The 18,078-nt window shown below is 34.4% G+C and overlaps 1 protein-coding gene across 4 annotated transcripts in view; it reads left to right on the top strand.

Annotated features, from left to right (window-relative positions):
* The window catches only part of LOC148597609 (MYCBP-associated protein-like), a 43,623-nt gene that overhangs the window by 21,266 nt on the left and 4,279 nt on the right, over positions 1-18,078 (top strand). For 3 of the 4 annotated variants that reach the window (XM_088563526.1, XM_088563528.1, XM_088563527.1), the window contains 7 exons: positions 809-996; positions 2,095-2,238; positions 4,188-4,304; positions 5,672-5,856; positions 6,371-6,489; positions 8,419-8,456; positions 16,868-17,089. In XM_088563526.1, the coding sequence (XP_088419652.1) occupies positions 809-996; positions 2,095-2,238; positions 4,188-4,304; positions 5,672-5,856; positions 6,371-6,489; positions 8,419-8,456; positions 16,868-17,089 (1,013 nt within the window). Of the gene's footprint in view, positions 1-808; positions 997-2,094; positions 2,239-4,187; positions 4,305-5,671; positions 5,857-6,370; positions 6,490-8,418; positions 8,457-16,867; positions 17,090-18,078 lie in introns of those variants that run through there. The other variant, XM_088563529.1, reaches the window with a different exon arrangement.

Below are 18,078 nucleotides of genomic sequence, written 5' to 3'. Positions count from 1 at the left end.
GACTGTGGTTTGCACATGCCAAGTTTTGTTTCATCCATTTGAAATCACAAATTAATTTTTTTAAATGACTGGTGGTTTCTAATTAACTGAAATGGTAACAATCGGACCTAATTTTTTATGCTTTGTATGGAAATCTGCTATTTCAAATTCGGAATTTATCCTTGAATTTTTTTTTTTTTTTTTTTTTTTTAGCTATCAAAGTTCACTATATTATTCCACTAATTACCTAGGGTGAAACAGTTCCTGAACCAATCTGTACAACAAAAATTGCGATCAGTCATCAATTACCAATCAGTTTCTAATCATTCATCGATCCGGCATATTGATCCCTGATTGCATCAAGTGACCACAAGGCAGTCAATGTATTTTACAGTTTTCTTAGTTGTCTTTGTCACATTTCTTTTCTTTTAAACAGATCATCGGTCATTTTACATAACAAAACTGCTGTGAGATTGGTCACCAGTCATCAGTTATCAATCTGTCAGCAATCAACAATCCATCAAATTGTTGCACAGATCGGTGTAAGGACTATAATTAGCTGTAGGTTGTACTTCATATATACGACAGATACATGATAAATACAATGTTCGTGTAAATAGAAGGTGAACTGGCCTCATTTACATTTTGCATTTATCTTGTATCAAATATTTTAGAGTAATCCATTTTTGTATTTTAAATTAACTCTCTTATTGAACTCTCTTATTTGTTGACCTTAATTCCATTGATTGATACTCCCAAACCCTCTGTGCTTTGTTACTCCCTGATTAAATAATGTTTCCTCCTAGTGACGGATTATTTAAAATTTCAGGCACTCTCCCACCAGGTGGCACTCTACAGCTTCCTGTTCTATACAAATCTGAATGCTGCGGTATGTTCAAAGAAACCTGGAAGTTAAAGACACAACCAGTGTTGTGTGGTGGTGTGGACATTCTCATTCATTTCAGAGCCATGACAGTTGGACCTCCTTTCATGGAGGATAAAATTTATGAGATACAGGTACAAGTTTATAAACATCGTCTTTGAATTGTTTTTGTTCAGATGTTCTATAATTGTTTTATGTAATACATTATGTTTCTGGTATAACCAATATGATTTCCTATTTTTTGTATCTCCACGAAGTTTTGAGTAACTAGTATAGGAATCAACGTATATGTCTGTCTGTCTGTCTGTTGGTCTTTTTTTGTCAAGCTTTATTATAAGTACAACTCCTGAACAACTTGGCAGATTGCTGTGAAATTTTAAATGAAGTATAGGTATCATATGTATTATGCATGAAAGAAGGTGATTAATTTAAAGTAATTTAGCAAGGGGGGTGGGGGCTATCAGATTAGTACCAACTAATATGAGATTTCAGCATGTTTTCAAGATTTGGACCATTTGTCCTGCTGACACAATTTGTCCAAAAACATGCTTTGTCAACTCTGAATTCAGGCACCTAAATTTGTGTTTCAATCTCATCGATTGATAGGGTATGTTTTATGACTGGTAAATAATCTCCCAGTCAGCTGATCTGTGGGTTCTCCCAGTCAGCTGATCTGTGAGTTCTCCCAGTCAGCTGATCTGTGAGTTAACAGTTTACTTTATTAAAAAAAAAAAAAACATAAGAAGATTTTATTTTATTCTTCAAAGGGTTATGCAACACCTAAGTGAAATAACTCTGTTAAGATTAGCAAAACATTTTATTTGTGATACTCTGATATAAAACAACTTAAAGCAACTCAGTGATGAAAAGTTTTCTTGATGAAGCTACTATATGTTCATTACAATTATTCCCATGAAATGTGCTTAAAATTTCTTGAAATATATATATTTTACTTCATGGGTTTCATTATTTTTTTTTACAATACAGGTACCTTTGGTTTTGTAGGAGGTACTTTTTATCATTTTGTTTAATAAAAATGTATGAAGTTTTAAAATTCAGGAGGTACCTTTCAGTAGTTTAGAAGGCTTAAAGTACCTGGTACCGCCTCTTTATAAAAGGCTTCTGTTATCAAAGTAAAACACTTCATAAAATTTTAGGAAATTTCAAAGATTGAGCCAAATAAATGGTAGAGAAGATGTTAGGTACCTGATTGTTTATTATCTGTATTACAGAGAAGATTGAATGATAAATCTAGTGATGTTACTGTCAGGGACATTATTAATGATCTTGTTTTCTGTGTGGAGGAGAAATCTAAAACCCTGATATTACCTTTGTATATATCACCAGAGGAAGAGTTCAACAGGAGTCACCCAGGAGTTAGTATTATTATACATGTATATACATTTTCTGTAATATATCGAGTGTAACATTTTAACCTAATGATTTTAGACAGCTTTTACTAATGACCAGGGCAATAGTGCCATACTCATATTTCACATTTTTTCCCCTCCAATTTTAATTGACTTACCAAAACTTAGATGGTCTACAGGTTTATTTTGTTCATTGTTAAATCCTGATACAGCATGTTCAGCAGAAATCAACAATGCTATGGACAGGCTGTTTACTACCTGATTTTGATGGCATCCCTATAATTCTGTCATTTGTTCTTTTGGAAAACTAGACTATTTTCCCCTTGATACCAGCTATTACCTTTGTTGTAATAGTTTTTGACTTGGGGAAATAAATGTTCTGTTTCTCTTATGAACATTCACAAAATATATATTATTACAGTCCCTGAACCGCATAACAATTTGACAGATCGATGACCGCAGACTGATTGATCGATGACGGATCAATAACCGACAGCCGATGATTGATCTGATCACATTATTTGCTGTGTTAAATGACGCATGATCTGTTCAAAATAAAACAAATGTAAAATTTAAAGTAGTTTACATCTACTGCATTTTATGTTAATATGTGTAAAATTGAAAAATAGAACAGGAATTTGTAAAATATATTGATTGCTCTGTGGTCACATGATGTGATCACCAGTTAAATGGATTCTTTTAATGGATCGATGACTGATCACAGTTTTTTCTGCACGGATTGGTTCGGATACTGTATACATAGTGAAGAAAAGTACATTTTTATGTGCTTTGAATGATTAAATTAATATTATAATACAAAAAGGCACTCTGTAATGAGTAAAAATGTTAATTTGTCCGTTTGCTGTTTTTGACATGACCAATGCATGATTAAATTATGAAATTCAGATGTCAAAGGTCATGATCAAAATAGGTTTGTTCAATCCAGCTCAAGATCATTATCACATCAACACTTTTTGACAATTATTTTATGATTTTATATTATGCTTTTTATACCTGCCACACAAATTACCCTAAAAAAAGTTGCACATGTCCGTCTGTCTGTTGGGGGACTTTTCTGATAACATTAAAAGATGTTAAAGGATTTTTTGCAAACTTTGTAAATTTGTAGTTATTTAGTATCATAAAATACAAATCAAGGTCAAAGTTCAGTTTGATCAGATTTATTTTCACAACAGTTAGAGCCATTTAAATTGTTTATACCCCCACCAAAGTTTTTCTGCATTGTAACAGTGTGCCATTTAATGTCCCATTAGATGCCCTACTTCTATCAATTTTTTGATTGGTCAATTTGAAGGTCTTTGGAAAGCTATATTCTAAAAATTTGTAACTTGACAAAAAAACATGTAAATTAATTCACATTCAGATAAGAAGGGCTTCATTTTTTTCTGTTTGTGAGGTGGTTAGATTTGGATATTCTAAGGACATAATTTTACTATCAAAATTTGAGAAAAAAATTATACCAAGCTTACTTGAAAGGTGTTTTATCCAAGAAATTTGATAATATGAATTTAAAAGGAAATAGTAATTGGAAATTTAATCACTACCATAGCATGTGGACGTCACATGCATACAAAATGTTGTATCTTCATAAAACAATATGATGTCTGGTGTAGGTAAGATAACTGAATAGAGATACTGTTGAATGGGAAATTTTTGTGCATCTTTTATTAAGCTTCTTTCATGTAGTCATAAATTTGTGGTCGTTGGGTCAAATTGTATGAAGTTTTCTATAAAGAAAACATTTGCATCAGGTCATAGCACAAAAATAGCACAAAAACAGCGAAATAAAACTGCTTAGTTTGCATTAAGAAGTTTTAGAAAGTTTATGGATTTTGTTGGTGAAAGTATTGATTAGAAGTTAATTAGTAGAGCTGTGACAATATCATAAATATTTAAAATAAAAAAAGATAATAACTATTATGTTTGTTTTACAGATGTTTTATAAAAGATCCCATTTACAGGAGATGGAGAAGTTATACCTGGAAATCTGTGGTAGTAAACTAATCTCTCCTTCTCCAGAAGAGAAATTTAGTGTCCAAAATCTATTACAGGTTTGTTAAAGTGTAAATTTGAAGAAAGAACTTTTGGAGATATTATAATTCAAGCAGTTTGTTGGTAATTTGTACACAATTCTTTTGATTTGCACTTGCTAATAATGTTTGAAATTGACATAATTGCCAATTATCTGCCTACGAACCCCCCCCCCCCCCCCCCTTTTTAAGGCTAATAAAATAACATACTACTATGATGTTGCAATAACTGGCAAAGCATTTGTAACTGTTACTATAAATAATATTGTAAACAAATACAAATGACATGTACAGCAATATCACAAATTTCTTTAAAAAATTTCCTGAAATAATATGAATTTTGTTTCACCTAGAAAAATATGTACGTAGTAGTAAAACAAAATTTGAGGCTTAATGAGTTCATTGCAATGATGTCACAGTTGTGCAAATTTACATTTTTGAGCCATAATTATAGCCTAATGCCACTACACCTTTAGAATTTGCCAACTTTTTTGTATACATTCGCCAAATTTGACACCCATCATACAATATAAGTAGTTGAGGAGTAGTCTTTGTAAGAATCATGCAAATTCTGTAATATGTGATACACCCTGAAAAAAGGCTACACATTTTTTTTTATTTTTGTTATTAAGTTGCTATATAAGCCTGTATGATGAAATATATAATTATTCATTCTAATCTGTCTGCTCTTAGGAGATAATGGACATCGAAAATTAAATGGTTTCTTTTGTATTTTAGTGTCATTTACAGGGGTATCTCCAACATCCAGTTATCTACAGCACATTCTATGTAATTTTTATCTCCTAGGAACATGTGTTATATGCAAAGCCACTTGTTAATTTCTGTTTACTATGACATTTTAAACAAAATATTGAAAATAAAAGTATGTTACGGCTTTCCAAAGCGAATAACATTTTGCATGATTGTTAGCCAGAGTATTACTTAAACAGTATCATCATACTCCTATAATTATAAGTAAATACCACCTCAAATACTGTAATGGAAGGTATTGTGAATGTTATTTGGTGAAGTGTATCTCCAAGTTACCTACATAAGAAAATATGCCAAAAAATCAAACAGTTGGAAATATAAAATAAAATTAAAAGTAGATTTACAACTTCTATGGATGTTAAATATTACTTTTAGTGTAGTCTCTTATTGCCTTATCCATAAGTGTCCTAGTCATTTAGTTGGTTAACTGTACCTTAGTACATGAATGTCTCAGAATTACTTTTTATTCTTGACAACCTTTGATATTGATGAGTAGCTTCAGTAGGATAGGATTTACCCTACAGTGTAACACCTTTGGCCACAATCTGACTTTTTTTTAAAGTTTATTTATAAGTTAGGTTTGTAAGGAGTGTTTTTATATTTTGTTTATTTTGTAGTTAATGTGTCGTCTGGACTATTTAGAACCCCCATCCTCGGATGATCCTAACTATGATGTTATAATGATGGAGAGGGAGGATGAGAAAGATCTATATATAGAACAGTATTTATCATTGACCAGAGAATTGTCATTCAAACCAGTGTCACCCTGTGACTGCTGTACCTTAAAAAGAAGGAATATAAGGTCTGTTTAACTGAACTAGCCAAGATGGAGGTGTATAGCTTAATGATGAAGAATGATAATGTTATAATACCTGTATATAAAAGTAAACTGCAATATGGATTCTATTTGGCAATATATGAAATACTTCAAGCCAACTGTTCACAAATTTCTACCATGTGTTGCTGTTACAGTCACATACTCTATTCTTGTTTTTTCTTGATGGTTTCTTTCTTTCTGTATTTCTAGCCATGGAAAGGAATGGGTTGTTTTAAATAGAAAAATGGTAGTTTTGCAGACTAAACAGAACAGATCACTATTAGCCTATCCGTATACTTTCAAAACTGACATTCTGTTTGTCTTTGACATGACAGTAGAATCGACATGAGGTTATCATTGGTAGGTTGCGATAGAAAATCATTGAAAATAGCATGCAGTAAGAGCAAGGAAAAATGGTTAAGTTTATGATAAATGTTGTTAAAGGGAAGTTTATACCATTCAAGAGTTTTATGAAGATGTATTTTGTATATTATTACAGTTCCCAGATCCTTCAGAGAATGGTAGAGGAGTATGCAGATTCTGTTTATAAAATGGCCTACAGAATGGGCATCCCTGTCAAATCCCTGGAACCTGAAGATGCTCAGGATGAGAAAACAGGTATTGTGCTATGTACTCATTAATGTACTGCAATATGATGTACTGTATGCTGGTAGTTTTGGTGGTATTTTAGTAATTGCAAGCATCGTTTAAGTGGATATTTTATAATTGGTTTTGTTTTGCGGAGTGAATCCAATGTTTTATTGAGTTGATTTTATAGTGTGTTTGTTTGTTGTTTCATTAATTTTACCTTATATTAAAGAGGTGGTTAAGGCTTTATAAAACACTTTTACCCCAGATTTCATGCACTCTTCCATAGTAAGGAGGTGGTTAAGGCTTTATAAAACACTTTTACCCCAGATTTCATGCACTCTTCCATAGTAAGGAAATTCTGGTTATTTTCCTTTGTGTTATTTTATTTCTTTTTAGTTTGATTTTGCGGAAGTATCATCATTCTGTTACCCTGGTTTCACTTAAAGATGTGTTTACACTTGTTGATGACCTTTTGGTTATCTCTGAAAGTATTTACGATATGGGCTGGTGAATTTGTTATTTTTCACTATATCAATTCTTTTTAGCTCACCTGGCCATAGGCTATGTTTCATAGGGTATCCTGCACAAAATGACCTTTTGGATTGTTGATCCCTGAAAAAAAAATATGGCTACCGTTTCTTAAAATAGAGCATAAAGGGTCAGACAGCAGTTTAGTTTAGCTTTATAATTGTTAGCTTTTACCGAATTCTGACTGTGGTAAAAGTGTACACCATGTCAAGATTTATCTGTGGTCAAATTTTTGTGAAAATCTCTTGCCCCATGCTGGTTTCTTAGAGTATCCTGCAAAAAGTGACTGTTTGGATTTTTGATCCGTGAAAATTCAAGGCTGCTGTTATTTAAAATAGAGCATAGGGGTCAAAATATAGTTTTCACAAATGACCCCAAAACTGTTGAATTTAGCAAAATTCTGATAGAGAGTAGTATTGTTCATCACAGAAGATGGACCTTTTTCGAAATTTTCAAAATGAGTTACAGTCCTTGAACCTATCCGCGGAACTGTTTGACAGATCAATGACTGTTGACCGATTGATTGCCGAAGGATCAATAACCGATGACCGGTGACTGATCGGTTGGCAGCTTTGTAATTGTAAATTGAAGGATGTTCTGTTAAAAATAAAACTAGTGTAAAATAAAAGAATTAATTGATGTTTAAAGTTATTGCATTATGAAAATAAGTGTAAAATTGACAAAAAAAAAACACTGGAAACCGTAAAATATATTGACAGCTGTGGATTAATGCGGGGGCTTGGCAGGCTTGTGCCCCACCTAAAGTTTGCAAAGCATGGGTTTTCAGTGATATTTTAGGCACTTTTAAGTTGAAACTTTAATTTCTTGCTACTTGTACCACAAAAGTTATCTTAAGAAATTTGGTACTCAATAAATAGGAAATTTTCTATTCGTTTGTAAGTCTCAAAATTTGGTTCCCAAATGAAAAGGAAATTTCCCATTCTGATCAGTTTGAAATCCAAGAATTTAAGAATCCACAACTTATCATTTTTCCCTAAAACATGAAAATTGGTACAAATAAAAGTACCTCCACAGTATGGTCTTTTTCAGTAATTTTTTGTCAGCCATGGTAACATAGTATGATACCATTAGTTACTTAGTTAATAGTGCATGGGTTGCCAGGTGAGTGCTTCAGGCTCTCAAGAGCCTATTATTTTCTGATGGGTTGCCAGGTGAGTGATTCAGGCTCTCAAGAGCCTATTATTTTCTGATGGGTTGCCAGGTGAGTGATTCAGGCTCTCAAGAGCCTATTATTTTCTGTTGTAGGTAATAGTAGTATGACTGATTATAAGATGGACCTCATACATGTCATACATGTAAATGATTAAAATGTCATAAAGTAATTGCTACATATATTAAGTATAGATTTATTCAGAAGTTGACAATAAAGTTATTGATAATGATTTCTTTTATTACCTTTATTTGTAGATAAAAAGAAGAAGAAACCTCAGAAAGGCAGGAAAGGTGTAAGTGCATGTATACTCAAACTTACACATGATATTTTACTCCTTTTGACCATCAGAAAATTGAGAAACAACATATATTCTTTCATAACGTCAATTCCATAAGATAGTGACTTATTCATAGTGATTTACCTTCACAATTTTTCTTGCTCATGGTGATGAAAAACATAGTAGTGTACAGTATCAGACATGTAGTACACCTCTGCATTAGGGTGCACTATACAGTTACATTTAGGTACACTGTTTGGCACACAGTCAAATTTTGTAAAACTTAATATTAAAAGTTGAAATTTGGTGAATATATTGTTTAAATGTAGTTAAGCATTTTCACATAGACAGATACAATATAAGTAATGGCAAACAGGTGTAATTTAAATGAAGAATGGTATTCGGAACGTTTCACTCCCCTGCTTTATTAGGTTCTCTCCTTAGCATCAGCTGGCTGATTTCCAGAATACCTTATTTTGCATGAACTTTTGGAACTGAAATTGCAAGAGGATGAATAGAAAAGAGTGTTATTTACCCTTTTTTCACCTACTCCATGCATGCTTTCATCCTGTGGTAGTGTCTTAAGTGCCTGATATTTTATAAAACATAATATTTGGCAGTTAGTTTTGGAAAGGAACCCCTGATTTTTACTAAAAATTAGTAATATTTTTTTCCAGTATGTTACCATGGCTACTGGATTTTATAACAATTATCACTAAATTACTTATAAATGACTTGAACCCTCCACACACCAAGGATTAGAAAGTATGTAGTTTTTATGATAAAACACTTGAAATTTCTGTGAGGGTTGGCCTCAAAACAGGTTCATTTCAACAAAATGAAACAAAATTTTCAGAATTGACCTAAACGTATAGTACTACCATAGCTTCACTTTACCACAACTCCAAGTCTGTTTCATGTATATGTCCATGCAGTCACAGTCTATTGACTGAAATTCCAAATTTTTATAATACACCCCTCAGATGTTTAGGTTTCCTGCACATTTGATACCTAGATGCACACTAAATGCTCAGCACAACCATGCAAAACACTCACCAAACACACAATAATAAATTCTTCTATTGTGCGTTTAAAAACACACTCAAAATGATGTGTAAGCTCATGATAAATGATAAGTAAACGTTTCATGGAATGTAGGTGTTAACCCTCCCATTTTTTGCACGAGTCACCTGTAATTTAACCTTTTGACCTGCAAAAGAAAGTCTCCGTGCAGGAGGCATCGATCTCCCGTCTTCTAGCTAGAATTCCTCCTATAAAACTCCCGTAAAAAAATTTGTCAAATTTTCTAAAAAATTTTCCACCATTTTTGTTTATATCAACAACCGCATGAGTCACGAAAGAGCTTTATTGTCAAAACGCCCGGAATAGCTGATCGACATACAAGTCTCTCTAGAATAATCTTTGTTCATATCAACAAATAGCATGATTTACAATTTCAAATGAATAGATCTGTCAAGATTTTATGAACTTTGTGGCTGAACACAACTTGCCATTCTGTGTGTCTGATCATTTTACTGACTTTGTGAAAAAAAGAAAACATTCCCTGGCAATAAAATTGCAGAGAAATTTTAATGTAAAAGAACTAAATGCACCCAAATCATAAAGCAGGTTATCGTACCAAGTCTTGAGGCTACAAACGTACAGTGATTCAAAACTGTAAACAAACCATTCAGTATTTTATGTGATGAAAGCAACTGTAGGGGTGCCAGAAATTATTCGCTACTCTTGTTCTTAATTTTAAAGATAGAAGCAGATCCATCAAAGCCAGATGCATTGACATGCCTGCGATGAACATTGGAACAGGGCAAAATCTATTTTATGCCATATCAAGCATCACTTCTGTGAATACATGTATATTTCATTTTGTTGATTCATTTGTATATATCATATAGTTATGGTTTTGAAAAAAAAATTAAAATCCTCTGTTTTATTTAATTTATAACATAACAAAGTATGTTGTCACGCAAAATCGCCCGCAATTTTATGATGGATTGCAGGAGATCTCCCATAATTAGGTTTGACTAGGTTAACAGGTATGGATTAGGTCAGGTTGACATGAACCACTTTTGCGTGGTCAGTTATATTTTGTGTATGCATTTGCATTAGCATTACTGTATCACAACTCTGTTTCATGCCCCACAGTCACGGTCTATTGACTTTGAAAGTTTCAAAATATCATGCTTAGATTTTAATGTTTAATTTTATGATAAGGTCAGTTGAACATGAATCACTTGTGCTAGGTCACTAGGTCAATTGTTTTGGGTATATATTTGCATTTGCATTACACTTCAGTTCTGATCCATATCTTTTTTTATACATATACCCCTACAGTCATGGTCTATTGACTTTGAAATTTTACTTTACTACAATATCATTTCTTCACAGTTCTGTGTATGCAAACAATAAACTATACAAACACTACTTTGGTGGTGTCATATGATAAATTGTCCATTATGTATAAAATTAGTAACAATGTCACTATCAATTTTTATTAACAGCAGCGAGACATATCTCTCTGATAATGTTTATTAACAGCAGCGAGACATATCTCTCTGATAACTGTTTATTAACAGCTGTGAGACATATCTCCCTGATAACTGTTTATTTACAGCAGCGAGGACATATCTCCCTGATAAATGTTTATTAACAGCTGTGAGACATATCTCCCTGATAACTGTTTATTAACAGCTGTGAGACATATCTCCCTGATAACTGTTTATTTACAGCAGCGAGGACATATCTCCCTGATAAATGTTTATTAACAGCTGTGAGACATATCTCCCTGATAACTGTTTATTTACAGCTGTGAGACATATCTCCCTGATAACTGTTTATTTACAGCAGCGAGGACATATCTCCCTGATAAATGTTTATTAACAGCTGTGAGACATATCTCCCTGATAACTGTTTATTAACAGCTGTGAGACATATCTCCCTGATAACTGTTTATTTACAGCAGCAAGGACATATCTCCCTGATAAATGTTTATTAACAGCTGTGAGACATATCTCCCTGGTAACTGTTTATTTACAGCTGTGAGACATATCTCCCTGATAACTGTTTATTAACAGCAGCGAGACATATCTCCCTGATAACTGTTTATCAACAGCTGCGAGGACATATCTCCCTGATAACTGTTTATTAACAGCAGCGACACATATCTCCCTGATAACTGTTTATCAACAGCTGCGAGGACATATCTCCCTGATAAATATTTATTAACAGCTGTGAGACATATCTCCCTGATAACTGTTTATTAACAACTGTGAGACATATCTCCCTGATAACTGTTTATTAACAGCTGCGAGACATATCTCCCTGATAACTGTTTATCAACAGCTGCGAGGACATATCTCCCTGATAAATGTTTATTAACAGCTGTGAGACATATTTCCCTGATAACTGTTTATTTACAGCAGCGAGGACATATCTCCCTGATAAATATTTATTAACAGCTGCGAGACATATCTCCCTGATAACTGTTTATTTACAACTGTGAGACATATCTCCCTGATAACTGTTTATTAACAGCAGCGAGACATATCTCCCTGATAAATGTTTATCAACAGCTGCGAGACATATCTCCCTGATAACTGTTTATTTACAGCTGTGAGACATATCTCCCTGATAACTGTTTATTAACAGCAGCGAGGACATATCTCTCTGATAACTGTTTATTTACAACAGCGAGGACATATCTCCCTGATAAATGTTTATTAACAGCAGCGAGGACATATCTCCCTGATAACTGTTTATTAACAGCAGCGAGGACATATCTCCCTGATAAATGTTTATTAACAGCTGTGAGACATATCTCCCTGATAAATGTTTATTAACAGCTGTGAGACATATCTCCCTGATAAATGTTTATTTACAACAGCGAGGACATATCTCCCTGATAAATGTTTATTAACAGCAGCGAGGACATATCTCCCTGATAACTGTTTATCAACAGCTGCGAGGACATATCTCCCTGATAACTGTTTATTAACAGCAGCGACACATATCTCCCTGATAACTGTTTATCAACAGCTGCGAGGACATATCTCCCTGATAACTGTTTATTAACAACTGTGAGACATATCTCCCTGATAACTGTTTATTTACAGCAGCAAGGACATATCTCCCTGATAATTGTTTATTAACAGCAGTGAGGACATATCTCCCTGATAACTGTTTATTTACAGCTGCGAGACATATCTCCCTGATAACTGTTTATCAACAGCTGCGAGGACATATCTCCCTGATAAATATTTATTAACAGCTGTGAGACATATCTCCCTGATAACTGTTTATTAACAACTGTGAGACATATCTCCCTGATAACTGTTTATTAACAGCTGCGAGACATATCTCCCTGATAACTGTTTATCAACAGCTGCGAGGACATATCTCCCTGATAAATGTTTATTAACAGCTGTGAGACATATTTCCCTGATAACTGTTTATTTACAGCAGCGAGGACATATCTCCCTGATAAATATTTATTAACAGCTGCGAGACATATCTCCCTGATAACTGTTTATTTACAACTGTGAGACATATCTCCCTGATAACTGTTTATTTACAGCAGCGAGGACATATCTCCCTGATAAATATTTATTAACAGCTGCGAGACATATCTCCCTGATAAATGTTTATTTACAACAGCGAGGACATATCTCCCTGATAAATGTTTATTAACAGCAGCGAGGACATATCTCCCTGATAAATGTTTATTAACAGCAGCGAGGACATATCTCCCTGATAACTGTTTATTAACAGCAGCGACACATATCTCCCTGATAACTGTTTATCAACAGCTGCGAGGACATATCTCCCTGATAAATGTTTATCAACAGCTGCGAGGACATATCTCCCTGATAACTGTTTATTAACAGCAGCGACACATATCTCCCTGATAACTGTTTATCAACAGCTGCGAGGACATATCTCCCTGATAACTGTTTATTAACAACTGTGAGACATATCTCCCTGATAACTGTTTATTTACAGCAGCAAGGACATATCTCCCTGATAATTGTTTATTAACAGCAGTGAGGACATATCTCCCTGATAACTGTTTATTTACAGCTGCGAGACATATCTCCCTGATAACTGTTTATCAACAGCTGCGAGGACATATCTCCCTGATAAATATTTATTAACAGCTGTGAGACATATCTCCCTGATAACTGTTTATTAACAACTGTGAGACATATCTCCCTGATAACTGTTTATTAACAGCTGCGAGACATATCTCCCTGATAACTGTTTATCAACAGCTGCGAGGACATATCTCCCTGATAAATGTTTATTAACAGCTGTGAGACATATTTCCCTGATAACTGTTTATTTACAGCAGCGAGGACATATCTCCCTGATAAATATTTATTAACAGCTGCGAGACATATCTCCCTGATAACTGTTTATTTACAACTGTGAGACATATCTCCCTGATAACTGTTTATTAACAGCAGCGAGACATATCTCCCTGATAAATGTTTATTTACAACAGCGAGGACATATCTCCCTGATAAATGTTTATTTACAACAGCGAGGACATATCTCCCTGATAAATGTTTATTAACAGCAGCGAGGACATATCTCCCTGATAACTGTTTATCAACAGCTGCGAGGACATATCTCCCTGATAACTGTTTATTAACAGCAGCGACACATATCTCCCTGATAACTGTTTATCAACAGCTGCGAGGACATATCTCCCTGATAACTGTTTATTAACAACTGTGAGACATATCTCCCTGATAACTGTTTATTTACAGCAGCAAGGACATATCTCCCTGATAATTGTTTATTAACAGCAGTGAGGACATATCTCCCTGATAACTGTTTATTTACAGCTGCGAGACATATCTCCCTGATAACTGTTTATCAACAGCTGCGAGGACATATCTCCCTGATAAATATTTATTAACAGCTGTGAGACATATCTCCCTGATAACTGTTTATTAACAACTGTGAGACATATCTCCCTGATAACTGTTTATTAACAGCTGCGAGACATATCTCCCTGATAACTGTTTATCAACAGCTGCGAGGACATATCTCCCTGATAAATGTTTATTAACAGCTGTGAGACATATTTCCCTGATAACTGTTTATTTACAGCAGCGAGGACATATCTCCCTGATAAATATTTATTAACAGCTGCGAGACATATCTCCCTGATAACTGTTTATTTACAACTGTGAGACATATCTCCCTGATAACTGTTTATTAACAGCAGCGAGGACATATCTCTCTGATAACTGTTTATTTACAACAGCGAGGACATATCTCCCTGATAAATGTTTATTAACAGCAGCGAGGACATATCTCCCTGATAACTGTTTATTAACAGCAGCGAGGACATATCTCCCTGATAAATGTTTATTAACAGCTGTGAGACATATCTCCCTGATAACTGTTTATTTACAGCAGCAAGGACATATCTCCCTGATAAATGTTTATTAACAGCAGCGAGGACATATCTCCCTGATAACTGTTTATCAACAGCTGCGAGGACATATCTCCCTTATAAATGTTTATTAACAGCTGCGAGACATATCTCCCTGATAACTGTTTATTAACAACTGTGAGACATATCTCCCTGATAACTGTTTATTAACAGCAGCGAGGACATATCTCCCTGATAACTGTTTATTTACAGCTGCGAGACATATCTCCCTGATAACTGTTTATTAACAGCAGCGAGACATATCTCCCTGATAACTGTTTATTAACAGCAGCGAGGACATATCTCCCTGATAACTGTTTATTAACAGCAGCGAGGACATATCTCCCTGATAACTGTTTATTAACAGCTGTGAGACATATCTCCCTGATAACTGTTTATTTACAGCAGCAAGGACATATCTCCCTGATAAATGTTTATTAACAGCTGTGAGACATATCTCCCTGATAACAGTTTATTTACAGCTGTGAGACATATCTCCCTGATAACTGTTTATTAACAGCAGCGAGACATATCTCCCTGATAACTGTTTATCAACAGCTGCGAGGACATATCTCCCTGATAACTGTTTATTAACAGCAGCGACACATATCTCCCTGATAACTGTTTATCAACAGCTGCGAGGACATATCTCCCTGATAACTGTTTATTAACAACTGTGAGACATATCTCCCTGATAACTGTTTATTTACAGCAGCAAGGACATATCTCCCTGATAATTGTTTATTAACAGCAGTGAGGACATATCTCCCTGATAACTGTTTATTTACAGCTGCGAGACATATCTCCCTGATAACTGTTTATCAACAGCTGCGAGGACATATCTCCCTGATAAATATTTATTAACAGCTGTGAGACATATCTCCCTGATAACTGTTTATTAACAACTGTGAGACATATCTCCCTGATAACTGTTTATTAACAGCTGCGAGACATATCTCCCTGATAACTGTTTATCAACAGCTGCGAGGACATATCTCCCTGATAAATGTTTATTAACAGCTGTGAGACATATCTCCCTGATAACTGTTTATTTACAGCAGCGAGGACATATCTCCCTGATAAATATTTATTAACAGCTGCGAGACATATCTCCCTGATAACTGTTTATTTACAACTGTGAGACATATCTCCCTGATAACTGTTTATTAACAGCAGCGAGGACATATCTCCCTGATAACTGTTTATTAACAGCAGCGAGACATATCTCCCTGATAACTGTTTATTAACAGCAGCGAGGACATATCTCTCTGATAACTGTTTATTTACTGCAGCGAGGACATATCTCCCTGATAAATGTTTATTAACAGCAGCGAGGACATATCTCCCTGATAACTGTTTATTAACAGCAGCGAGGACATATCTCCCTGATAAATGTTTATTAACAGCTGTGAGACATATCTCCCTGATAAATGTTTATTAACAGCAGCGAGGACATATCTCCCTGATAACTGTTTATCAACAGCTGCGAGGACATATCTCCCTTATAAATGTTTATTAACAGCTGCGAGACATATCTCCCTGATAACTGTTTATTAACAACTGTGAGACATATCTCCCTGATAACTGTTTATTAACAGCAGCGAGGACATATCTCCCTGATAACTGTTTATTAACAGCTGCGAGACATATCTCCCTGATAACTGTTTATTAACAGCAGCGAGGACATATCTCCCTGATAACTGTTTATTAACAGCAGCGAGGACATATCTCCCTGATAACTGTTTATCAACAGCTGTGAGGACATATCTCCCTGATAAATGTTTATTAACAGCAGCGAGACATATCTCCCTGATAACTGTTTATTAACAGCAGCGAGGACATATCTCCCTGATAAATGTTTATTAACAGCTGCGAGACATATCTCCCTGATAACTGTTTATTAGATAATCATTTGCTTATCATAAAGTTGTTACACATTCAGACTAATCTATATGAATATTAATAGGCAGATGGCAGAATTAATGCATCCCCTAATGGACCAGGGCGATTATTGGCAGCCGTAGCATCAAGAAGTCGAAAGAAGGGGACTCAGTCTCCACTAAAGGAAACTCCTGGTTCTGTCCCCTCCATAGTTCCCCCAAGGATAATAGAAACCTTCAGCCCAGTTCTGCGTGATACAGCAACAACCACCCAGCAGGAAGTGTACAAGGAGAAACTATACTTACAAGTTGGTTGGGTCTTTCATGTTTTTGTTAAGGTCATTTTGGCATTATGGCACCAAAAATTTGTATTTTATATTTGTCTGAATCCAATTTTGTGTTCTATATATAACAGTACTTTTAAATCTCGTCAGTAACCTCAAGGTACTTTATGTAAAAATAAACTGTATATATATTTTATGATTTCAGATTTTATGGTCACTAGTTACTTGATTGATTGATTGTAGGGGTTTAATGCCCTAGCAGCAAAAAAAACCCAACAATCAGTCAATCAAGTAACTAAAGTGACCACAAAATTTGAAATGAAGTTTTGCTAAAATTGTATTGTACAAAATTTTCATGTGTTCTGTAATTTATAAGTATTAGTATCATGGCTTAACATTTGATTTTTTCTAGAATGCTATAAGTACCTTGGAGTACCAATTTCTGTTTGTTTTTGTGGGTTGTGTCAAATAACAAATTCAAATAACGTGAAATTTCCAACAAAAGATGAACCAGGAGGTTGTTTAATGTATGATGCAGGTGACTAAGTTGAATATGCATGATATATTGATATCTTTTAAAAAGAAATTATGCCTTTTTGGCTAACCTGGCCTGATGGACCGTATGAGCTATTGCCATCACTTGACATCTCTTGTTGTTAACAATTTTTTAAAACTCTTATGCACTGGAACTACTGGACCAGTTAAAACAAAACTTGGTATGAATGTTCCATAGAGTATTCTAGATAGAACTTGTTCATCAAAACATGGCCACTGTTACTTAAAATAGGATATAGGAGTCAGACAGAAGTTGTTCGCATGTAACTTGGCAGTAAAAGTTTCAGCATGATAAGACGCCTATCTGTCGTCTATTTTTGCATACATCTGTTAAGCCATGTTGGAGTTATTGCTCTTTATGACATCTTTTTGCAATTTTTAATGTTGTAACGTTCAAAAACTCTTTGCACAGTAACTGTTGAACAGAATTTAGTGAAAATGTATTTTATTGTTCCTAA

The sequence above is a fragment of the Perna viridis genome, chromosome 15, assembly GCF_037379345.1.
Source record: "Perna viridis isolate PV_CMFRI_1.1 ecotype Kerala chromosome 15, ASM3737934v1, whole genome shotgun sequence".
NCBI classification, from domain to species: domain Eukaryota; kingdom Metazoa; phylum Mollusca; class Bivalvia; order Mytilida; family Mytilidae; genus Perna; species Perna viridis.
This window is presented reverse-complemented; position numbering and strand designations above follow the sequence as displayed.